Source organism: Bombina bombina, chromosome 1 (assembly GCF_027579735.1).
Source record: "Bombina bombina isolate aBomBom1 chromosome 1, aBomBom1.pri, whole genome shotgun sequence".
NCBI classification, from domain to species: domain Eukaryota; kingdom Metazoa; phylum Chordata; class Amphibia; order Anura; family Bombinatoridae; genus Bombina; species Bombina bombina.
This window is the reverse complement of record NC_069499.1, coordinates 919,640,804-919,666,756: the sequence shown is the minus strand read 5'-3', so window position 1 is coordinate 919,666,756 and position 25,953 is coordinate 919,640,804. Positions and strand designations below refer to the sequence as shown.

Below are 25,953 nucleotides of genomic sequence, written 5' to 3'. Positions count from 1 at the left end.
TTATCTCTTGCAATGTGGTAAATGAGTTTTATTTCATGCAAACTGCCTGTAACAGGTTTACTATAAAGCAGGCTATCAAATACCAGCTTTCTATTTTAGGTCCCACGTACTGTTGCATTCTGGTAGACTAAATAATAATTTAAAGCTGTATATAGTAGTCAGCATAACTAAAACAGTGTGATATCTACTTAAAACAGATTGCAGCCTTTCTAAGGCAGACTGCACAGACAAAAACAGATTGTTGGTACTGAAGTTGTGACTAAATATTATTAATGTATCTCCGTATTTTTACCTTTCTTACTTTTATACATTATTTTTGGGCCTCACGTTTTCATTACTTTATCTAATCTATGTCTTTTTGATTTCCCATATACAATTACAAAAAAAATATATATTGCAAAGCTGCAGACTGCTGGATTCATTCAGTATTGTGTGATGTAATGGGTGGAGGGAGCTATTTCATGTCTGCTTCACAGAAGCACAAAGTTCTGGCCAGCCCTGTATTCATTCATTGTTGAATTCCGTCACTGTGGCACTTTCATAAATAATGTTAAAGCCTCCAACTTCAAATCATGACCCCTAGATTTATTATTCATCCTGTTCTGTAATACCCACCCCTCTTTTCTTATATTCCCTCAGGGTCTTTCACTTACTAACAAGGGGCGCTACAGAGATTAGTATCTGGGTATCTGAAAGAATCATGATGATTAGCGTAAAGACAGACATACAAAAAAAAAGACTTCTTTAAAATGAATCAGTTTATTCCATCACAACTATAAAAGTGTTTATATATATATATATATATATAATATAATGGTGATGTTTTCAAAATGATATACAGACATTTATACGAGTGTCTTCGCATGTGTACCATTTCCCCAGTGCTCTCACCCCCCCTAACACACAAACGGAAACGCATCAATAGTCCTCCATCTGCTCACATACATCACTCTCTTCATTTCAGTTTATTAGCTGGAATAAATCATAAATATTTCATTGTACATCATGCGGCCGGCGGGGGGAGAAGAGTCATTCATCTCACACCCGCTCCCTGAGACCTGCCACCCGCCAATAACCCTTCCAGGCTATTAAACAAGATTGATACAGTGCTGGAATCTGCTCACTGAGCGGTATGGGGACAAGGCAGGCTAGTGCTGATGTGGAATCCCTTGGATTCTGCCTGATTTGAGCAGAATAACAAGAGAGATACTGGCTACCTGCAAGCCAATGGGGTGCTACATAACTAAAGTGACAGTAGATACCAGCCAGGGGTGGCAGAGCCAAATGCAGAGATATTGTAAAAAAAAAAAAAGTCTTTCAATATTAATAAATAACAGGATGGTTTACTACTCAAAGGTATTTCTGTCACTGGAAGCTAAAGCATCATCTGTCCATTATAAAAAAAAAATCACCTTTGGAAAGAAAAGAACATTACTAGCAATTTGAGAACACACTTGCAAAAATGTTTTCTGCCCCTGCTCTACACCAGTGCTGCATGGGGATGCCACACTCTCAGAAAATGTATGCAGGTTCAAGTTCCAAATCCAGCCAGCTTCAAAATAAAACCACAGGGTTTTGAATGTCAGAATATCTTTATGCAGTGTCTATAATTAAAGCTATGTTTATAAGCTTCACTATCAGTAATACCAATGTCAATTCAAACCAATGCAGCACAGAGAGCCATTTATGCTGAAATGATAAGTCTACCTTTTCCGTTGCCTATTTGTGTAGTTACTGCTAACCCTACTGAGAGACTATTTCATAAAGCGAATCATGGATTATGCAGAACTTGCATATGTCTTAATGACAAACAGTTGTTTTAATACTGTTACATTCAGTGTAAAATGTATCATTGAATGAAAACATACATATATAAATGAGGAGAAAATACACATGAAAGTGACACAGATAGATAGATAATACATTTATGACACCTGTTGAATGTAGTTATAAGACAAGTACAAAGCAACACTATGAAGGGATAATATATTATAATATGGACATTTTTAGGCCACTGTGATATATACAAGTTGGTTAGAGGTAAAAACAGTCACTTGATATCAGTGTGTGCCTAATCTAAACAACACTGTGACATAAGTTCCCATCCTTCTGTCATGCACTCCCCTCTATTATTTAATTCATGCATCTGACTCCACCTTACCCAGCCTTGCAGCCTTTATCAGCCATTGCAAACATACACATATATCGCCACACTTGTGTTCTGTAGTACTCTCTGACATTTCAGGAGTTCTCTGACCTCTTTGCCTTTGTATTATGTAAAATGGTATGTTATCTGTACACTGTCTGTGTATTAAATTAGTGTCACCTACATTGTACAACATTACAGACTCCAATAGGCATTTTCTGCCAGAACCAGCTGCCGCACATGGCTCTGCACATACCTGTTCTGAACCAGCCATCTGGGGCAAAAGCTTCCTGGGTCTCTTGCTGCCTGTTCCAATATTCTTTAAATACAGCTGGGCCACGGACCTGTAGCTCTCCATCTCTGTTTTCCATGCCAGGGAAGATCTGTAGAGAAATGCCCGGTATTAACCCTTGCCTGCCAGGCAACCTCTTCATGTGGCACAGCTGGTGTTGACCTTGCGCGATTCTATCAGCTTTGGTAACGCGCCCACATCTTTACAAAAACATCTGCTGCTCACGGCATCTGCCAGTTGGGAGTCTTGGCACCGAGCTGGCGCCAGTTGGCAGAGATGAAAGAGGGAATGGAAAACAATAACAACACAATGCACAAATCCCTCATCTGTGTAGAAGATGTTATCTTCCTGCACTGGCGGCATTAACCCCTTTCTTTCTAGAGGCGTAAAAATATGAACTACCAAACTATTTGCTGGCCATTTAAGAGTCTATTCCATCAACATTAAAATATATAAATGTGTAAATAAACACAACATAGGCAGTGAACATTTTTAATATTTTAAATTTAACACTAATGGATTGACTTTGTGAATTATGCAAACAGTAGCAGTTCTAGAGTGGTGCTTAGGGTGTATATACACCCCCATATATAACTGTAGTAACACAGAAACTGATGTGACTGGTGCACAGAATGTGCAGGCCAGTACCCTTTCTTAAATGTCCAGTGCTCTATGAGAAGCAATTTGAAATGTAAAGGAGATAGAAGCCCCTCTTCCCCTTTAAAAAGAAATTAGAGGTAATGTAAAAAAATGGCTCCTTTATATACCCATGAAGCACATTTTAGCAGCATTCAAGGATGATGACATCACATACCTGGGTGCCCCTCATATCTCCCTGAGCATGAACAGTGAAGGAGCTGCCTTCTCTTTTTGCATGTTGTGTAGCAATTCGCACTTCTACTGCTGGCAGGGGGTTACCTACTGATCCTGGAAAAAAAAAGTAGCAAATAAAGTACATGATCTGGCATGCTTAGGCTTATCACTCGTAAGAAGATATATATATATATGTGTGTGTGTGTGCACTTGTGTAACATAAAAGTGTGTCCAGCTTTAAAGGGACAGTTTACTCAAAAAAATTCTCCCCTTTAATTTGTTCCCAATGATCCACTTTACCTGCTGGAGTGTATTACATTGTATACAAGTAGCTCCTTTACCCTTATATTGGCATTTGAAATAGTTGATTTAGCCTGTGGTATCCACACCTATTGTTAAAGTTTGTGGCTGCAGGTCCAAGCTATAGATAAGCTTTGTAAACACAGCCAGCAGAAGAAATTACACTCCCAGTGGGATATAGCAGAGATAAGGTAATACAATGTTGATTTTCCATTGTTCTCTCCAAGTACTGGTGATTGTTTTATGGACAGATATAAGATAAAGAAGCAGGTATATGTGCACAATGTGATACAGTAATGAGATCTGATTATACCTACAACCTCAACCCATTTTATTAGGTTGTGGCTTCAAAACACAAAATCAGAGCTTTAATATACACAAATAAACCTCAAAAAGCTAATTTTCATACATTTTTCACTGTGCGTATGGTAAAAAAGCAATTGTAAACACATTAAGGGAAAAATTATTTTACAGTATACTGTCCCTTTAAGGCATAAACTTAGATCAATGTCACAAGTTGTATAAGTGATGGGTCTATCACTAAGCCAGTGTATTCAAAATGTAATAAATGATAATATATGGTTCATATTACTTATTAGAATTTTGTAGTAGCCTGAACAACTAACATGTAAGTAATATGGCCTTTATTTGGTATAGTTGTATTTTCCAAACCACTGTAGTGTGACCAGATCCCTTGGCTGTCTAAGCTTCCTTGCCCATAGCTACACAGGCAGTATAAGATGCATGATAGGAAGCAATATTATCTAACCTACAATACACTAAAGATAAAGTCAGTGGGTATGTCTTGGAAGCCACTGACAACACCTGGATCCTGGGGCAAAATTTGAGACATAGTACAGTATAGAAGCCAGAGAGGAACCCTTGGAACTCTGGTACTTTAGCACACACAGTTATTTCCTAGTTGTACAGCCATGTATATGTATATCCTATTTCAGCAGCTTACTTATCTTCCCTTCTCTTGTTTGTTTTCAGAAAAGTAATTAGCTCTCCGAATTAATACTGCAACATGCTAGGAGATTGTAACCCCAGTAGCTTAGCCTCCCACATAGACCTTCTTGCTGCTGACAGAGGACTATCTATGGGTCATCCTGATGATCAGTATGGGTTTCCCAGGATGAGTTACTTGCTTGAATAAGGCCCCTTGTAACAAGAGAGGCAATTTTATACATTGGGTTAATGTGAGATGGATACGTCATCAAAACAAAAGGCCTGGGAAATGTTTATGTTTATTGCAAGAGACAATAAAACAAATATCAGCCATTGTTATTAAACCAATCATAGCCAATACGTCATAACCAATAATTATATTATAGCAATAGGCTATGCACTGTAAAATGTCAGACACACAACTAATATAAAATGATGAGCATTTATGCTTCATATACATGTAAAACATATATGCCACTAATAAAGCCAACAAGCAACATGGAGGTAATGGACGTTCATTATATGAGCTATGCAAAAAGACAACATATACAGAGTTACATAAAGATAACAGAACCTCAGTCTACTGGATATATACACATAGCTCACATACTCTGAAGAAACTGAAAAGTGCCTGCCCTCCGTGCACACAGCCCCCTGCTTGCTGGAGTGTAATTGGCGATGCAGTGCCTGTGTCAGGCTCTGGGGGGGGGCCACATGCTGTCGTGTACGGAGGGGCCCTGGGAGGATTGAGACAGGCCGGTGATAAGACACACTGCGATCCGCCTGTCACAATGCGCCAGGTCCCCGCTGGATCAGCTATTAGCCAACTGTGATCTAAACCTCCAATTAAAGCGCTGATTAGACCCGGCGAGGCGTGAGCTGTACATGAATTATTCATAGCTCTATGAGTGAAGAGCAGAGAGAGAAAGAGAAACTCAGGAAAATGCAGCATCATTAACCCATTCCGAGCAAATTTGAGCTTCAGATGGTCTATGCTATACACTTACAAGCTATATCAGGATATGACAGAAAACCTGTGTCAAAATCGTTCCAGAGAAGACAGATATTATTCCAACAATATTGCTGTTAACCTATTTTACAACATATGCCAGTAAAGTCTGAATCAAAAAGCAAAAGGCAGATATTCAAAGAAATGTTTTGTGTGTCCAATCAAGTTTCATATAGGAGAAAGAAAATTACAGAAATATAAGTAAACAGAATATCAATCTAAATCAAACATAAGGACAAGTTTAATGAAACTGAAATAAACTCACATATGTTTTGATCCTAGTTTATAAAAAGAAAAGCAACATGCTTCCTCGGAGTTAAACAATAAATAAAATCATTCCTTTTTTTCCTGACATCAATCTTTTGCCCCTCTCAATGTCGTCATAACAAATCTTTGTACACATATAAAAATGTGGTCTTTGTACCCTGTCTTAACTTATAACAAAACTAGGGGTGGGTTGTCAATATTAGCAGCACCTCTATACCCTTGGGGCCCGATCCGATATGCAGCGTCGCCTGCAAAAGCGGGTTTGGTATCCTATATACGGCGTAACCTAGAAGTGACGCTCGTGTATTTCTGCCTTCGCCCGTAGTTTTTTGGCCCATAGACAGGTATACCAAACCCGCGCAGTTTGGTATCCAATATACAGCGTAAGGACTTAAGTGGCGAAAATGGAGAAATCTTACTTCATTTTCACCTCGCCACAAAATGCAGCCGTAGTAAGCCTTACGCTGTCAAAAGGAGCCCCGCAACTCCCTAAACTACCTGCTAAATAAAACCTAACACCTAACGCATGTGCAATGTCTATCTACCTGTCAACCGAGATCCCCCGCCGCAATCCCTAATAAAGTATTCAACCCCTAAACCGCCGCTCCCGGACCCTGCCGCCACCTACATTAAAAGTATAACCCCCTAATGTGATCCCCCTACACCGTCGGCAGCTACATTAATACCCCCTAATGTGAGCCCCTTACACCGCCGCCATCTACCTTACCTACCCCCTAAAGTGAGCCCCTACATCCCGCCGCCATCTACTTTACCTACCCCCTAAAGTGAGCCCCTACCCCGCCGCCATCTACCTTACCTACCCTCTAAAGTGAGCTCCTACCCCGCCGCCATCTATTTTAAAAATATTAACCCCTAATTTAATCCCCCTACACCGCCGCTACCTATATTAAACACATTAACCCCTAATCTAATCTAATATAATAAGGGTTAATATAGTTAATATATATAATATAATAACGATATTAACTATATTAACCCTAATATAATAAGGGTTAATATAGTTAATATATATAATATAATAACGATATTAACTATATTAACCCTAATATAATTAGGGTTAATATAGTTAATATAGCTGGCGGCGGTGTAGGGGGATTAGATTAGGGGTTAATGTGTTTAATATAGGTGGCGGCGATGTAGGGGGATTAGATTAGGGGTTAATGTGTTTAATATAGGTGGCGGCGGTGTAGGGGGATTAAATTAGGGGTTAATATTTTTAAAATAGATGGCGGCGGGGTAGGAGCTCACTTTAGGGGTAGGTAAGGTAGATGGCGGCGGGGTAGGGGCTCACATTAGGGGGTTATAGATTTAATATAGCTGGCGGCGGGGTCCGGGAGCGGCGGTTTAGGGGTTAATAACTTTATTAGGTGGCGGCGGGGTCCGGGAGCGGCGGTTTAGGGGTTAATACATTTTTTATTGTTAGGATAGTGAGGGGGGATAGCGGATAGAGGGTTAGACTGTCGGGCTATGTTTGGGAGGTGTGTTAGACAGTACGGGTGATTTTATAACTTAGTCAGGTTTTGTAGGCGCCGGCAGTTTCTAAAGTGCCGTAAGTCACTGGCGACTCCAGAAATTTGTACTTACGCAGATTTCTGGGCATCGCTGGTTTGTCATTTTAGCCTCTGACGGCGCCGTATATGGGATAGCTCGAGTTGCGAGCTGAAACTACGGGCGGCGGGGGTTCCCTCGCTTGCGCCGCAAACTATGATCTATATCGGATCGTGCCCTTGATACTCAAGGACAACAGAGATTGATCAATACTGTTTTTTTTTGGGGGGGGGATCAATACTTTTTTGATACACTTACTACATTTGATTATTCATACAAAATTCTAACAGCTTCAAAATTCTCAGAACATTCAAGCTGTATTAAATATTACAGGGATAGAAGGTCAAACTGAAATGTATGCATATCCAATTTAAATAGAATCATTTTTGCAATTTACTTCTATTAGCAAAAAATGATTCGAGTAAAAGTCATTTCTGTTTCATTGGCATATGTACATATGCTATGTGTGACTAAAGGGTCAGGAGTCAAACACTATGCCTGCTCAGAGAGCTAGGTTGTGTGTATTGCGTCAGTAAAGACTTAATTTGCCTCATACAAGTCACTGCTGACTCTCTGAGAAGGTCTGGTGTTTGAACGATGCTGTACGGGGTACTCACAGTCACAGCATATGTGTGTATGCAGCTGAAACAGTAAAATATAGTGCAAAAATTCTTCTATTTATAAATGAAATGCATCCATGCACATTTCAGTTTTAACCTTCTTATCCCTTTAAGTAGTAACTCTCAAAATAAGCTAGCATTATCAAAAAAGTGTGGTTTCTGTCCATCCCTAGTATAAATACTTTAGGTTCCCTTTAACCTTAGTAATGCTATGGGTGATGCTGCAGAGTGTCCAGCATCAGATCTGGTGCCTAACCCCTTAAGCCATATGGACGTAGGTACTACATCACAGAGTACTTTGCCTAGCTTACCCTGTTGATGTAGTACCTACGTCCAATCTTCTGCCTCGTGCTGCGGTTCCGGCTGTCAGCTTAGACCGCCGAGACTGCAGCCAGAGGCAGAAGGCATCTGCCTTTATATGGTAAGGGAGTGCTGATCGTGCTCCCTTTACCATATGAATTTAGATCGCCGATACAGACAGTGACACAACTTCTCTAGCCTTGTCTTGGAAATCACTCTGGGAAGAAGAACTAGAGGTGGAAACAGATAAACAGGCTGAAATGACCAAGCAAATACTAGAGCATCCATTTACTCTGGATAAGGATCCCTGGACTTTGCAAAGTACCTGGGAAGTGTGTTGTTCAAACGAGAGGCCATCAAGTCTATTTCTGGAAGACCCCAAAGATCCACAATCTGATTGAACACATCCTGGTGAAGAGACCACTCCCCTGGATGTAGAGACTGATGACTGAGAAAGTCTGCCTCCAAATTGTTCACTCCTGGGATGAAAATTGCAGAGACTAGACAAGAATTGTTTTTTGCTCAGCAGAGAATTCAAGACACCTCCATCATAGTCAGGGAATTGTAAATTCTTCCCTAAAGGTTGACATAAGCTACAGCTGTGAAATTGTCTGTCTGAAAACAGAGACGAGACTCCCTTTTTAGCAGAGGCCAAACTTGAAGGGCCCTGAAAATTTAACAGAGTTCTAGAACATTGATCTTGAAGATCCCAAGCCCCCTGTGCTATGGAAAGTGATCTGTAGTGATCATAGTCCAGGAAGGATAAGCAAAAGAAGCACTGATGAATACACTGATGATCCTGCAACCAAGTTAGAGACTGACTTGTACTGGGATCCAAAACATAAAGCTGAAGAGGCCCCATGTGAAATAGAGCAAATGGTATTGCATCTGGGGCTGCAATCATAAGACCTAGTACTTCCATACACAGAGCCACTGAAGGAAACTAGAGAGACTGAAGGTTTAGACAAGCTGACACCAATCTTAACCGTCCCTGCTCTGTTAGAGAAAGGCTTATGGATACTGAGTCTATTTGGAAACCCAAGAAAGTTACCTTTGTCTGAGGAACAAAATAACTCTGGAAAATTGATCCTTCAACCATGCTTTTGAAGAAACAATAAGAGTTGGTTGGTATGAGATTCTGCTAAAGGAAAAGAAGGAGCTTGAACCAAGATATCGTCCAGGTAAGAAAACACTGAAATACCCTGTGTTCTGATCACAGACAAAAGGGCATCCAGAACCTTTGTAAATATTCTTGGAGCTGTAGCCAGACCAAATGGTAGAGCAACAAACTGAAAATGCCTGTCCAGAAATGCAATCCTTAGAAACTGGAAATGTTCTCTGTGAATTGGAACATGAAGGTAAGCATCCTTTAAATCTATTGTGGACATAAACTGACTTAGCTGAACAAAAGGCAGAATAGTCCTAATAGTTTCCATTCTAAAAGATGGAATCCTTACAAATTTGTTCACAGCCTTTAGATCTAGAACTGGTCTGAAAGTGCCTTTCTTCTTTGTAACAATGAAGAGATTTTAATAAAATCCCATCCCCTGTTCTTGCAAAGGAACTGGAACAATCACTCCCATATCTTTCCGATTTGAGACAGACTGAAGAAAAACTTAAGCTTTTACAGGATTCCTTGGAACATTGGAGAGAATATCCCTGAGAAACAATATTCCGAACCAGAGCCGGATTGGGCAGCTGAGATACCGGGAAAAATCCCGGTGGGCCAACAGCTCAGCTGGGCTGGCTCAGCTGCTGCAGAGACTGTCTGAGAGCAGCATATTTTTGATGCGGGCGGCTGATTGATTTTTTTTTTGCCCTGATCAGTGCGGCTGTTAGGCTGCCACTAGTTCCCTTTGCTCCGCCCACCACACCGGTTCACACAAACAAACAAAAATATATATATTTTTTTATTTTATTTTTTTATTATTTTTTTGGGCGTAATTTTTTTTTAAAAAAAAAATTCCCGCAATTTTTTGCCCGCCCTGCACAGGTGAGTGACAGACAGGCAGTGACGTCAGCACCCGCCGTCACGTGACCCACTTGCCACTTATTCTGAACGGGACCACAGCCTTCAAACACGCGGCTACAGCACTCACCGTCCAACTGGCGACACCTAACTCTGCAGAGAGGCTGTCGGAGCCAGATCGCACAGTATAGTTTGGGGCTTATGCCAGGTCAGAAGTGTTTCTGTTGTGACAGCAGACTACTTTAAGGTTTATGTTGCACCTTTTCACATAGAAGGTTTATTCATTTTTTTGGAACATTTACGAAGGCTGAGATGACTTCTGTTCCTGCAAATGTGACTACTGCAGAGGGACTCGGTCTGTTTGCCCCACTGGGAGAAGGGATGCTCTGGCCAAAGAATGTCTCTAAGAGCAATGTTAGCTCCCCTATGCAGCACAAGTTCGTACAACCCCCTTGGCGAATCGCCCTCTGGTCTCTAGCATATGGATCCATGGTGGCAGTTGCTGTTTTCGGTAATATAATAGTCATTTGGATCATACTGGCTCACAAAAGAATGAGAACAGTCACCAACTATTTCCTGGTTAGTTTGGCTTTCTCAGATGCTTCCATGGCTGCATTTAACACTCTGGGAAATTTTATATATGCTCTTCATAACGAGTGGTACTTCGGGGATGCTTACTGCAAGTTTCACAACTTCTTTCACAACTTCTTTATGCCCCCAGGGGGCTGGAGGCATAATTTTATTGCAGGGGGACTGGGCTTCATTTTATTGCAGGGGCATCATATTTTTGTTGGGGCATCATTTTATTGCAGGGGAGATGGGGCATCATTTTATTGCTGTGGGGATGGGGCATCATTTTATTGCAGGGGGATGGGGCATCATTTTATTGCAGGGGGGATGGGGCATCATTTTATTGCTGTGGGGAAGGGGCATCATTTTATTGCAGGGGGGTGGGGCATAATTTTATTGCAGGGGGGATGGGGCATCATTTTATTGCAGGGGGATGGGGCATCATATTTTTGCTGGGGGCATCATTTTTGTGCTGGGGAGATGGGGTATCATTTTTGTGCTCGGGGCATCATATTTTTTTGGGGGGCATCATTTTATTGCAGGGAGCATCATTTTTGTGCTGGGGGCATATTTTTATTGCAGGGGGGCTTCATTTTATTGCTAGGGGCATCATTTATTGCAGTGGGGCTGGGGGCATCATTTTATTGCAGTGGGGCTGGGCCTGGGGGCATCATTTTATTGCAGCGGGGCATCATTTTATTGAAGGGGAGATGGTGCATAATTTTTGTGCTGGGGGCATCATATTTTTGTTCGGGGCATCATTTTATTGCAGAGGAGATGGGGCTTCATTTTATTCCAGGGGGCTGGGGGCATCATTTTATTGCACTTTCAGTGTCTGTCAGTCAGTGTGCACTGTGCAGTGAGTGAAATCTGAAGCTGGGACGTCTGGGTGCCGCGGCTGCTGGGGGGGTACTCTGTGAGTCAAAAGAGGTCAATGTTTTGCTTTTCTAGGCATTTTAACCCTTTCGTGACAGGGTTAAAGTGCCTACATCGGAACACCTGTTCCGATGTAGACAAATTGAAACTACGCGATCGTGCATACGATCGCGAGATTTCAATTATTGGATCGCATCTGGGGGGCGTCCCTACAACCCTAGGAACGCCCTCCAGACCGCGATCAAGTCCTTGAAGCACAGAAGGCTTCAGGACAGCCGTTTGTTACGACGTTCTATTCCGTCATAACGGCTTTAAAGCCCAGTGTAAATATGACGGAATAGAACGGCATAACGGCTTTAAAAGGTTAATTAGCCACCTAAAATCCTATACTCTGTGGTGTGTGTATGTTTTGTGCCTGCATGTATGTGTGTGTCGGTTTGTATGTGTAGGTTTTGTGTCTGCATGTATGTGTATGTCATGGTGTGCGTCTGTATGCAAGTGTATATATTGTGTCTGCATGTATGCATGTGTATGTTGTGTGTCTGCAAGTATGTGTAAGTATGTCTGCAAGAATTTAATTTGTGTATAAACTGCTTGCTTAGCTCACAATATTTGTATTTTTTAATGAGATATATATATCTATATCTATATATATCTATATATATCTATATGAGTTGAAGGGAAAAAGTTGGCTGTCTTGGAGGGGGCGTGACTATGTTGGAGGGGGCGGGGTTGGGCCTGTCTATACAAATTTCCAGGGCTGGTCTGATTTCCCAGTCCAGCACTGTTCCGAACCCTAGGATCTGGAACACATTGAAACCAAGTCTCCTGAAAAAGGCTTAATCTGCCTCATACCAAACTTCTGGATCGGGGCCACATCTTCACATGGTTTTGGAAGTAGGGACAGATTGCTTAGCCTGCTTAGACTTCTTACAGTTAGCATTAGGTCTCCAGACTGAACTAGAGGAACCTTGCTTTTGAGCAGAGGAGTCAGTCTTCTGTTCCTTATTCTGACTTATTAAACTATAATGAACAAAGGGTAGGTGCATTAGTACCCAAATAAATAAACTGCATTAGATTGGTCTGATTGTATTAACAAATCTAAACATGAGCCACATAAATGAGCTGGAGAAGGCACTTCAGCTTTTTTACAATAAGTACACCCCTAAAAAAATCAACCTCCTAAGCAGCTTTAGAACATATGTGGTTAGGGGGTGGCGGAGTTGTATAGTAACAGGTAATATCTTTATTTGAATGATAAATACATAAATTTAATATATTATTAGAATTACTACCTGTTGTGGAGGCTAATTAGACAGAAAAGAACAACTAGCTAAACTAATTGTAAAAGAAATACAATTAAGTGCACAGATAACATAGGGTAGGATATATTTATAAGAATTTCATTTCATTCCTACATTATAATCTTTATTACAAAAATGTTCAATCCACACTAGAAAAAAATCAATCATACAATAGCAAGGGCTAGGATAATTTAAAAACACTTGAACCGGGTTATATTATATAGAAATATCACTATAATTTCCTAAAATAAGGTCTATCAGCCAGCAGTCAGATATAAGCTAGAATATACTAAGCCCTTACAATCCGAGGGCTAAATTAAGTTTTAAGTATAAGTGCTAAGACTGAAGGCTGAGGTGTAAATATTGCTATATTAATGAGCCATAAATATAACCAAGGAAGCGTTCTTTGTGAAACGCGCGTCAGGGGTCCGACAGGAGTTGCTTTGTCTCTCCTTGTTCACATTTTTAACTGCTTACCTTGGTTATATTTATGGCTCATTAATATAGCGATATTTACACCTCAGCCTTCAGTCTTAGCACTTATACTTAAAACTTAATTTAGCCCTCGGATTGTAAGGGCTTAGTATATTCTAGCTTATATCTGACTGCTGGCTGATGCACCGAGCGAATGTGTGCTAACCTGACATGTGTTAACCAATGCGCAGGAAGACTAAAGGAACATGTGCTAACCCAACATACAAAAAAACCCGGTGCATGAAAAAACTATAGAGACTAAGGGACGAGTGCTAGCCCGATAAGTGTAAACCCAACATGCGAAAAACCAGGCCGACGCGCAAAAGCAAGGGAATAGTGAAAAGGATCTGTTATATAGATAAACTTTTTTTTTAAAGTGCCCATAACATAGCTATATGAGTGTCTAAATGTTAAAAATAGAGAGATACTTACCCATATACACTCGTCCACTAGCAATCAAGTAGCAGACAGCCAAACCAGTACTGAAACATATCAGCAGAGGATATGGAATAAGAGTATATTGTAGATCCAAGGGAGGCAGGAGATACATCACTGCGACCGATTATAGAGGGTTTATGAAAAATTTCCCATGAGGTAAAACAGAATCATAAACCAAATACATACAGCACTGCACTCTGAGGGGAAACCGGGCCTCAATATAGACTGAAACTCCTCTCTCTAAAGAATAATATGCATATCTTCATTCTTCAACCAACGCCAGGGGAGGCAAAGTAAAGACTGAGGTATGCGCGAGGAGGGAGGGGTTTTATAGAGCTCTTGGTGTTTGGGAATCTTTGCCTCCTCCTAGTGGTAGAGAAGAGTAACTCTCAAGAGTAGGGATCGTGTACTGTAACCACTTGTATGAAAGAAATATATAGTTTTGATAGATAAAAACAATTTAAAAAAAGGCTCTATTTCTGTTAAAATTAAGTGATTACAAAAATGCTGATACCAAGAGAACAAAGTACATTTGAAAATAGAAACACATTTAAAAGTGTCTTAAAATTACATGCTCTATCTGAATCATGCAAGTTTAATTTTGACTTTCCTATCTCTTTAAGATTAGAAAATCATGGTGTGAAACTAATAGCAGCAAAATGACAAATATATAAAAACAAGAAATGTAATTCATGACACATAGCAAGTTCTCTCCCAATAAGCCTTCAGGTACCTGGTACTCTGGCTCCGTTAAGTGGATTGGTAAGAGCCATTCCAATCTCAGTCATTCCGTATCTCTCTAACAGGGTGTGACCAGTGATCTCTCGCCAACGCTCCAGGATAGGCACAGGGAGAGCTGAGGATCCAGACACCATTAACCTATGGAATGTTAACACATCAAGCTAGCAGATTCCAAGTATGGTGCTTCACATGGTGCTTCTCATTGTATCTGGGATGTTAAACTAAAAATTAAATTCCTCTTTCCAGACCACAATTATACATTCATCATTGCTTTTTCAGACAATTTAATAATCTGTAGGTGTCTTAAATTTAAGAGAATGTCATTCTATTATGTAGATTGTCTTTTGATTATACCTTTGCTCATATTTTATTTTTTAAATTACCAGTACGAAACTATGAAATACATATAATAAAATAGGGTAATATTTGATTGCTTGAATGAACACTGTTAGTGGAGATCAATTATAAACACCATTGGGAATGGCCTTTTGCTTTCTTCTGTTGTGTTAAATACTGAATAAGAGAAATATTAATTTTTACCTAATATTTGCTTGACATGTTGCCCGCACAAAGTCTTGTACATGTGGGCTGGTAAAATGCAGCTCGTAATAATCAATCAGTTTGCTATAGATGGTAGGAACTGCCATGAATACGTTAATAGAAGGGTTTCCTCTGCTGAGAAAGTATTCCCAAACCTACAAGAGAAAAAAATAACTTAGGGTAGATCAGAACAAAAATGTCTTACATATTTTAACAACCTGACATGCCCTGTGTAATGTGTTCTCAACTCAAAACACACGTGGAAAGTGGAAAAAAAAATTAATTTATGCTTAACTGATAAATTAATTTCTTTCATGGTGGTGAGAGACCACAAACCATTACTCCTGGGATTCAACTCCAGGCCACTAGGAGGAGGCAAAGGTTCCAAAAACTCTAAGAGTACTTAATCCCTTCCACCTCTTTGGTAAGCTACTCTTACGTATAAACAAGCGAGGAGTAGTAGAAATGTAGGAAAGGACAGATCTGTATCAACGCAGCCAAAAATCTGATATCCAATCATTTGAAAACAGCGTTTACTCCTACAGAACCCATGTGGCTTTAAAAAAATGCAAGATTTACTATTGCTAGAAGAATATGGTCATAAGAGACATAATAAAAAAACTTCCTTTGCTGAAGTACAGTTCCTCTGGGACGATTACCAAAACAAAATAACAAATTAGTACATCATAGTCTGGACACATTATACAATCCACCAAACATAACCCAATAAAAAATACACAAATCTGGGGATGTCTGGCGGACGGCTCTCCTCCCTACCTTCTCCCATCATCCTTCCCCCCTCCCTTTCTTTACCATGTCCCTCCACCATTCCAAAATCTTTATTCAGTTACAGATAAGATTTTAACAGACTGAATCTGTATTACACATATTGGACCAGAATCAATTATCAGGACACAACTTACAGAGAAGTCAACAATTAAAAATATAATAGACGTTTATTTTCTTCGACCCAGGAATGTATTACTTTCAGATCTGGTTCATCATCAAATTACTGTATCTTGCTATGTCCTGGAAACTCTGCATTATAATCTTATTCACTCAATAAAAACTAATAAATAAAAAAATAAAAAAGGTAGAAAAGGACAAAGCACAGAAAATGAGGTGCAAACTAAAACTGCTGCCAGAAAAAAAAAATCACTTAAATTTTGTGAAAATAGACAGGCCTCATGGACCATGAAAAAAATGAAATTTTCAGGTAAGGTTTTGTTTTCTTTCATAAAGTGGTGAGAGTCCACAATAAGTCATTACTCCTAGGAACTAATATCCAAGCAGTTAAGTCCACATGTAATTTAAACTAGACATTTTCTTTTTGTAAGGCAGGCACCTAATTACCAAGAACTACTGTCTGGAAGACTTTTTTTTTTACCAAAAGCTGCTTCAAAAGAAGCAAAAGCATCAAAGTGGTAGAATTTAGAAAAGGTATATAAGGAGGAACGTGTTGCTGCCTTGCAGATTAGTTCAATAGAAGCCTTATTTTTGAAAGTCTAGAAAGAGGAAACTGATAGAATGGGGTGTAATGTGTCTTGGGGAAGACATTCCCGTTTCCAAGTAGGCCAATGTGAATCGAGAGATTTAGCCAAAGTAAAGACTGTAGCCTTTTGGTCTTTGTGAGGACACAAGAAAATAATAAACAGTTAGAGAATCAACTAAAATGCCTTGTAGTTTGTAAGTAGAATGATATTGTATTCACTACATCTAAATTATGTAGGAGCCTTTCAATAGAATTTTGTGGATAAGGACAAGGAATACACTACAATCTCCCCGATTGAAGATATCAAAAGAATCCACGGTTGGTAAAACAAATTTAGTCCTTAAAACTGCCTTATCTTGGAGAAAAACCAGATAAGGTAGACAATTCAGAGACTGTTCCGACAGAAGATTTTGCTAAAAGAAAAAATACCTTATAGACAGAAGCTAGATGACCAAACTATGCATATACTCAAATGGAGAGAACTGAAAAGCTCTTAAAGCTAAATTAAGGTTGCAAGGAGTAGAAATTTGTTTAATCCTTGGTATTATCAAGGCTAAAGCTTGAACAAAGCTCTTAATGTCAGGATGTTTTGCACTCTCTTGTAGAATAACACAAAAAGTGCTGAGATCTAACCTTTAAAAAAATCCAACAGATAAACGCCAATCTAAGCCCTATAGTTAAAAGTGAAGAATTCTGAAGCAATGGTAGAAAAAAATGTTTTTCACATCAGCAAAGAAAAACTTTCCCAATCTTGTGATAGATTTTTCTTATAGTAGGATTTCAAGCCTTAAAAAAGGAGTTAACTACAGTATAGAGACTCAATATCTTTTTGATAAAAAGAGACTTGAGACAGTAGGACATGTCTTAGTTGAAGAAATCAGAGAACTTGCTTTCTGTACCAGATCCGTGAACCAAGTTCTTCGTGGCCAAGCAGGAGCAATCACAATTAATGATGAGAGCTCCTGATTGATCTGAGCTAAAAGTCTTGGCAGCAGAACTAGAGGAACTACAAAAATAAGACAAAAGACCAAGGAGCTGTAGAGCATCTACAAACTCTGCCTGTAGATCCCTGAATTTTGCAAATAACGAAAGTTTGTTGTTCAAGTGAGAAACCATCAGGTTGATCTCTGGTAGACCCATTGATCTACAATTTTATTGAAAAGGAGTAGGGAGTATAAATAATTTTATTGACAAGGAGTAGAGACCATTCCCCAGAATGATGGATTTGGCAACTGAAATAATCTACATCCGAGATGATTACACTATGAATATGGATTGTAGCAATGTACAGAGATTGATCTCTGCCCAAGTTAAAATTCGAGAGACCTCCTTCATCGCTAGGGAACTGCAAGTTCCCACTTGACAATGGATATAGGTACTGCTGAGACATTGACTGTTTCTAAAAGCAAATAGTCTCTTATTTCAGAAGAGGCCAGCTCAGAAGAGCCTCTAAAATGGCACAATGTTCCAACATAATTATTGTAAAAAAATGCCTCCTGAGGAGACCAAGCTCTTTATGCTCTTCTGGACCTCCATACTGCACCCCAGAGAGACTAAAACTGTCATGATGATTGTACAAGTTTGCCAGACAAAGGATGCTACTAGATAAATTGACTGGTGATCTATCCACCAGGATAGATATTGCTTTGTTGTGGAATTCAAAAGGATCCTTTGAAAGGGCAGAATGTAAACACTGCAACATAGACTAGAATGCAAAGTTGAAGAGGTGTCACGTGAAATTGTGTACATAGCATGACATCTAATGATGCAATTGTCAGAAATAACACTTCGTGGTTAGGGCTAATGAAGTCTTGCATATGTTGCCTGTAAGTTTGATTTCCCTTGATCTGTTAAAGCCTCATTGATATTGAGTCTAGAATGACTTCTAGGCAAGAGATTCTTGTCTGAGGAGTAAAGGAACTCTTTAAAACATTAATTATCCAGCCATGTTTGCAAAAAAAGACAAAAAAAAAAAAAGAGATTCCTTGTCTGAGAAGAAAAGGAACTCTTTGAAACATTGATTATCCAGCCATGTTTGCAAAAAAAGACAAAAAAACTGTTGGTAAGAGATTTTGCTAAAGGCAAAGATAGAACTTGTACCAAGATGTTGTCCAGGTATGTAGCCACTGAAATACCTTGAGCAGATATTGAAGACAAAAGTTCCCAGAACCTTAAAAAAAAAGATTCTGGAAGCAGTAGCCAGACCAAATGATAGAGTGACAAACTGGAAATGTTTGTCGTGGGAAGCAAATCTCAGGAGCTGGAGATGAACTTTTAGGATAGAAGAATGTAGGAAAGACTATTGTAGGCCTATATTGTCCCTGCTGTACAAGAGTAGAATAGACCTACTTAATAATATTTTAAAATGTGGGAACCCAGAAAAACTTGATTCAAGTTTTCAAATCCAGAAAAGATCTGAAAGTTCCTTCTTTTTTTAGAAACAATAAACAGATTGGAATAAAAGACCTGGCCCTTTTCTGACATAGCAACTATTACTCCCATGAGCTCTAAATTTAAAACATATAGAAAAAATGCTTAAGAGTATACAGTCCTTTGAAAATCGCGTTAGAAGAAAAACTGTTCCTCAGAAGCTCTGATCCGAAAACCATTCTGTATCCCTGAAAATCTATGTTTAAAACCCAAGGATCTTGAACAGACTGAGAATAGGCCATCCAAAAAAAAAAAAACAGAATTTATGCTTACCTGATAAATTTCTTTCTCTTGCGATGTATCGAGTCCACGGATTCATCCATACTTGTGGGATATTCTCCTTAACAGGAAGTGGCAAAGAGAGCACCCACAGCAGAGCTGTCTACATAGCTCCTCCCTTAGCTCCACCCCCCAGTCATTCAACCGAAGGCTAGGAAGAAAAAGGAGAAACTATAGGGTGCAAAGGTGACTGAAGTTTTTTTAAATAAAAATATACTACCTGTCTTAAATAGACAGGGCGGGCCGTGGACTCGATACATCGCAAGAGAAAGAAAATTATCAGGTAAGCATAAATTCTGTTTTCTCTTGCAAGATGTATCGAGTCCACGGATTCATCCATACTTGTGGGATACCAATACCAAAGCTTTAGGACACGGATGAAGGGAGGGACAAGACAGGTACCTTAAACGGAAGGCACCACTGCTTGTAGAACCTTTCTCCCAAAAATAGCCTCCGAAGAAGCAAAAGTATCGAATTTGTAAAATTTGGAAAAAGTATGAAGCGAAGACCAAGTCGCCGCCTTACAAATCTGTTCAACAGAAGCCCATGTGGAAGCCACTGCTCTAGTAGAATGAGCAGTAATCCTTTCAGGAGGCTGCTGGCCAGCAGTCTCATAAGCCAAACGGATGATGCTTTTCAGCCAAAAAGAGAGGTAGCCGTAGACTTTTGGCCTCTCCGCTTACCAGAATAAACAACAAACAATGAAGATGTTTGACAGAAATCTTTGGTTGCTTGTAAGTAGAACTTTAAAGCACGAACCACATCAAGATTGCGCAACAGACGTTCCTTCTTTGAAGAAGGATTAGGACACAGTGAAGGAACAACAATTTCCTGATTGAAATTCCTATTAGAAACAACTTTGGGAAGGAATCCAGGTTTGGTACGCAAAACCACCTTATCTGCATGGAAAACAAGATAAGGTGAGTCACACTGTAAAGCAGATAACTCAGAAACTCTTTGAGCCGAAGATAGCTACTAAAAACAGAACTTTCCAAGATAGAAGCTTAATATCTATGGAATGCATAGCTTCAAACGGAACACCTTGAAGAACTTTAAGAATTAAGTTTAGGCTCCATGGCGGAGCAACAGGTTTGAATACAGGCTTGATTCTGACTAAAGCCTGACTAAATGCTTGAACGTCTGGGACATCTGCCAGATGTTTGTGTAAAAGAATAGACAAAGCAGAAATCTGTCCTTTAAGGAGCTAGCTGATAACCCTTTCTCCAATCCTTCTTGGAGAAAAGACAATATTCTAGGAATCCTAATCTTACTCCATGAGTAACCCTTGGATTCACACCAACAAAGATATTTGTGCCAAATCTTATGATAGATTTTCCTGGTGACAGGCTTTCTAGCTTGAATCAGGGTATCAATGACCAACTCAGAGAAACCATGCTTTGATAAAATCAGGCGTTCAATCTCCAAGCAGTCAGATGCAGAGAAATTAGATTTGGATGCTTGAAAGGACCTTGGATTAGAAGGTCCTGCCTCATTGGCAGAGTCCACGGTGGAACAGATGACATGTCCACTAGGTCTGCATACCAAGTGCTGCGTGGCCACGCAGGTGCTATTAGAATCACTGAAGCTCTCTCCTGCTTGATTCTGGCAACCAGACGTGGGAGGAGAGGAAACGGTGGAAATACATAGGCCAGATTGAAGGACCAGGGCACTGCTAGAACATCTATCAGTACCGCCTGGGGATCCCGGGACAAGAAAGCTTGGCGTTCTGACGGGACGCCATCAGATCCAATTCTGGTGTGCCCCATAGCTGAGTCAGCTGGGCAAATACCTACGGATGGAGCTCCCACTCCCCCGGATGAAAAGTCTGATGACTTAGGAAATCCGCCTCCCAGTTCTCTACCCCTGGGATATGGATTGCTGAAAGATGGCAAGAATGAGGTCTCCGCCCATCGGATTATTTTGTTGACTTCCATCATCGCTAGAGGACTCTGTGTTCCTCCTTGATGATTGATATAAGCTACAGTTGTGATGTTGTCCAACTGAAATCTGATGAATTTGGCCGCAGCTAGCTGAGGCCACGCCTGAAGCGCATTGAATATCGCTCTCAGTTCTAGAATGTTTATCAGGAGGAGCCCTGTGCTTTCAGGGAGTTCCAGACTGCACCCCAGCCTAGCAGGCTGGCATCTGTTGTTACAATGATCCACTCTGGTCTGCGGAAACACATTCCCTGAGCCAGGTGGTCCTGAGACAACCACCAGAGAAGAGAATCTCTGGTCTCCTGATCCAGATGTATTTGAGGAGATAAATCTGCATAATCCCCATTCCACTGTTTGAGCATGCATAGTTGCAGTGGTCTGAGGTGTAGGCGGGCAAAAGGAACTATGTCCATTGCCGCTACCATGAGTCCGATTACCTCTATACACTGAGCCACTGATGGCCGAGGAATGGAATGAAGAGCTCGGCAAGTGGTTAAGAGTTTTGATTTTCTGACCTCCGTCAGAAATATTTTCATTTCTACTGAGTCTATCAGAGTCCCTAGGAAGGAAACTCTTGTGAGAGGGAAGAGAGAACTCTTTTTTATGTTCGCCTTCCACCCGTGATATCTCAGAAAAGCCAAAACGATGTCCTGTCACCACACTCGCTTTACCCTTCCTAGTACTTAGAGTAGGAAAAGATAATGACTGGGGGGTGGAGCTAAGGGAGGAGCTATATAGACAGCTCTGCTGTGGGTGCTCTCTTTGCCACTTCCTGTTAGGAAGGAGAATATCCCACAAGTATGGATGAATCCGTGGACTCGATACATCTTGCAAGAGAAAAGGCCGTAATCTGCCTAATTCTGGATTGGGGGGCCACACCTTCATGCTTACCTTGTAGAGGCAGAAGGCTTTTATGACTGCTTGGCCCTGTATCATTTGGAGAAAGGCTTCCAGGAGGATCTGGAAGAATCCTGATTTTATGAAGAGATAAAATCTAGACTTTGAAACCATGTCAGCTGACAATAACGTGAACTATAATGTTCTTCTGGTCAAAACTGATAAAGCCATATTTTTTGCATTAATTCTGTCAACAATAGCATTGCAGATAAAAGCATTTGCTGACCCTAGAAGATTTTAATTGTTCTAAAATCTACAGCTATAGATTGTTGTTTCAATGTTGCAGTCGCATCATCGCATAGTTTTTTTTTGTTGGGGGGGGCGTCACAGTCGTGTCATAGCGGGGGTTTTTTTGGCTCTTGTTTCCGGTTTTAAAAGAGGAGTTTGTCATTTCTAACTTGCACAACTATAGTAATTCATTATTACAATTGGGTGCGATTTCTACTTATTTGCTTTTCCAGTTACTACTTATTAGACTTCTCTGGTTCTCGCAAGAATGGACTGACACCTGGTTTTAACCTCAGACTGTGTTTTGACTTTGGGAGGAGCTAAATATAGGACTGATTCCTGGTTATTTACCTTGGACTGTATCCCGACCTTGGCCTCATTCCTTTGCTGGCACCTGTATCCTTCCTGGTAGTTCCGCTGTTCTGGTATTCTTGAAAGGATTCAATGTGTGATATTACACTCTATAAATATTACATTTGTCTGCCTTACTTTGCTATATCCATTTATGGAACTAGTCAGCCAGGAGTTGTCTAGAATCCTTGGTTATTTCTCACTCCTACCTCAGTCTCTGGGTTATTTCTGACTGGACACTAGCTTGAGTAGCGACAGACAATTCCAGTATGCTCCAGTAATAGCAGAAAGATAATATAGACAATAAAGAGACACAAATAACCACTATAACAAATTTATTGTGAAATATAAACACAATGAGGGAAGACAGAATAAAATGATAATCATGGTCCTAAGCAGAAGGACAGAGATAATAGCAAGTAATAAATATGAACAATTTCACCTTAAAACCCTCTTAATGACTTTATAACAATGATTAAAAATAGTTATGCATAAGTAAATACTGGCTCTATGAAAAATTAATTGAATGTCTTCCACATAAAAAAACAATGTTAAAAGCCTTGCAATAATGAAAGTTTGCAGAGTTAATAAATTCAATGGAGTTAGCAAGGAGGGAAAATTTTAACCGCCACGCAGCCAAATCCACTCTCTCTGCTTCAGTATACAGATCATAGTGGAGCGTGCTAATCTGAGCAGGGTGCACGCCTCAATAGTGAGGAAGGAGTAATAAAAAATATGTCAAAGTGCATGTGAATGCTATAGATATAAGAGGAGCATGCACAAAAATGCTAGGGTAAAATATATATATATATATATATATATTAGCGCTGCGGAATCTGTTGGCGCTCTACAAATAACCGATAATAATAATAATAATAATAATAATATATATATATATATATATATATATATATATATATATAACTGTGCCACACAAACTTATACATGCTCTATGACTAAAATAATCACTGAGAGTTTTTAAGAGCTCAAAATACAGTGTCTCTCATAAACTACTAGACTGTATGCCTAAATAATTCTAGAATTTAAGTGGTAATGTCTGCATTTGATTGTGTCCCCTGGCTATGATGTGCTAGCAAACTGCTAATAGAGTGTGGACTATGCGAGTACAAAAAATGTCAAAAAAACTGTTCCCATGCAACTGTGCTTACCCATAGCTGAATAAATTACTGTGTCTAGTAGACAGCCCAATCAGTGCTGTGTACATCACAGCAGAAGATCACTGTAAGGACTATCTCGATGACCCAACAGGAGGAGGCTAGGGGACCGGCCCCTGTGACACCTGTGGCAGGCTTGTGACTAACTCCTATGCCGGGAGTGATTGTGTCACTACCCTATATTCCAATCTTCCCTCTGTCTTTTTGTAGCAGCCTCCTTAGAGGCAAAGATTAGACTGGCATACCATAGGGGTAGAAATTATTTAGTACTCTTGGAGTTTTGGGAATCTTTGCAACATCCCAAGAGTTGAATCCTAGAAGTTAGGGCTCGTTGATTTGCACTGCCTTATGAAAGAAAGTTAATATTATATAGTAATGACTTTTAGCAGAACCTTTTTTTTGTACATGTCAAGTACAATGCAAAAATAATCCTTATATTTTAACACTTTTTGACATAATTACAAAATTCCTTTTACTATAGACTATATGTATAATATTCCACAATGTTTTGCAATATATTTATGTTTGTAAAAATAATTCATGAACTGGTAGCATACATAGTGTGTGTATATATGTTTGTGTAATACGCTTATATAACAAACGTATTACTTTACATACTGGCAATAAATACTATAGTAAATTCCAGAGTTTATAAATGCAAAACTACACACAAAACCAGAAATATATACATTACATTATCTCACGGAGGATTTGAACAACTCAGATGCAAAGCTCTTCAACAACTGTCAGCTTAGTGGATGAGACACACGATTGAGAATTCCATGTGTTACTAATGGGGAAAGGTAAAAGCGTTGTGGAAAAATGCTGCACTATACGTTACCCAAGCATCTTGGCTTGTACAGCTTAAAGGGACATAATACCCATATGATAAGTGACTTGAAAGTGATGCAGCATAATTAAAAAGCTGACAAGAAAATATCACATGAACATGTGAATGTAATAAAGGAAGATATTTTACCTCAAAATTCCTTCAAATCACAATAGTAAGTGCTCTGTGATCCAGAGAAATTCTTTTTACTATTAGCTGCATGTTGAAAAAGACCAGCAACAATCATCCTTATTGGGATGTGGCTACTCAGGAAATTTTGAGATAAAATATGTTCCTTTTAACATTGAAATGTTAAGGTAACTAGTCAGCTGTTTTAGTTATGCTAAATTATTTTCAAGTGATTCAACATTTGGCTATCATGTCCCTTTCATTAAAAGGACTTGAAAGTCAAATATGAACTTTTATGGTTTAGATTGAGACTTTCCAACTTTAGTCCTATTGTCAAAATGTTCTTTGTGCTCTTGGCATCCTTTGTTGAATAGCATATCTAGGTAGGCTCAAAATCAGCAATGCACTACTGGGAGCTAGCTGCCGATTGGTGACCTTGCACATTTGCCTCTTGTCATTGGCTCACCAGATGTGTTCAGCTAGCTCACAGTCATGTGTTTCTGCTCTGGATCTGACTTTAACTATGTATTTACCTTTTGTAGTGGGTAAACACAACACTATATGCAAACAAAAGTGGTATAAATAAAATGCTCTAATACATTTTACTTTTGCACTTGTATGTCCATTTAATACCTCCATGGTTCAATCACAAACATTCAAAATAATATGGGGAATTTTGTCTAAATATAACAAATACTAAAAGGGACACATTTTGGCCTGGGGTCTTAGTCAACCATGTTGAATCAATATTCTAGTGTTGACACCTATGTGATATTTAAAGGAATATGAAACTCAATTTTTTTCTTCTTCCGTGATTCATATAGAGCATGCAATTTTAAGCATCTTTCTAATTTACTCCTATTATCAAATTTTCTTTGTTCTCTTGGTATCTTTATTCAAAAAGCAGGAATACGTTTAGAAGCTAGCCCATTTTTTGGTTCAGCACCTGGGTAGCGCTTGCTAATTGGTGATTAAATGTAGCCGGCTTCTAAGCTTACATTCCTGCTTTTTCAAATAAAGATACCAAGAG

The 25,953-nt window shown here is 39.5% G+C and overlaps 1 protein-coding gene across 2 annotated transcripts in view; it reads right to left on the bottom strand.

Annotated features, from left to right (window-relative positions):
* ACSF3 (acyl-CoA synthetase family member 3) overlaps positions 1 to 25,953 on the bottom strand; it is a 123,370-nt gene that overhangs the window by 45,557 nt on the left and 51,860 nt on the right. For both annotated transcript variants that reach the window (XM_053719679.1, XM_053719335.1), the window contains exons 4-7: positions 15,177 to 15,331; positions 14,629 to 14,774; positions 3,253 to 3,365; positions 2,403 to 2,529 (exon numbers count right to left, since the gene is read on the bottom strand). In XM_053719679.1, the coding sequence (XP_053575654.1) occupies positions 2,403 to 2,529; positions 3,253 to 3,365; positions 14,629 to 14,774; positions 15,177 to 15,331 (541 nt within the window). The remainder of the gene's footprint in view (positions 1 to 2,402; positions 2,530 to 3,252; positions 3,366 to 14,628; positions 14,775 to 15,176; positions 15,332 to 25,953) is intronic.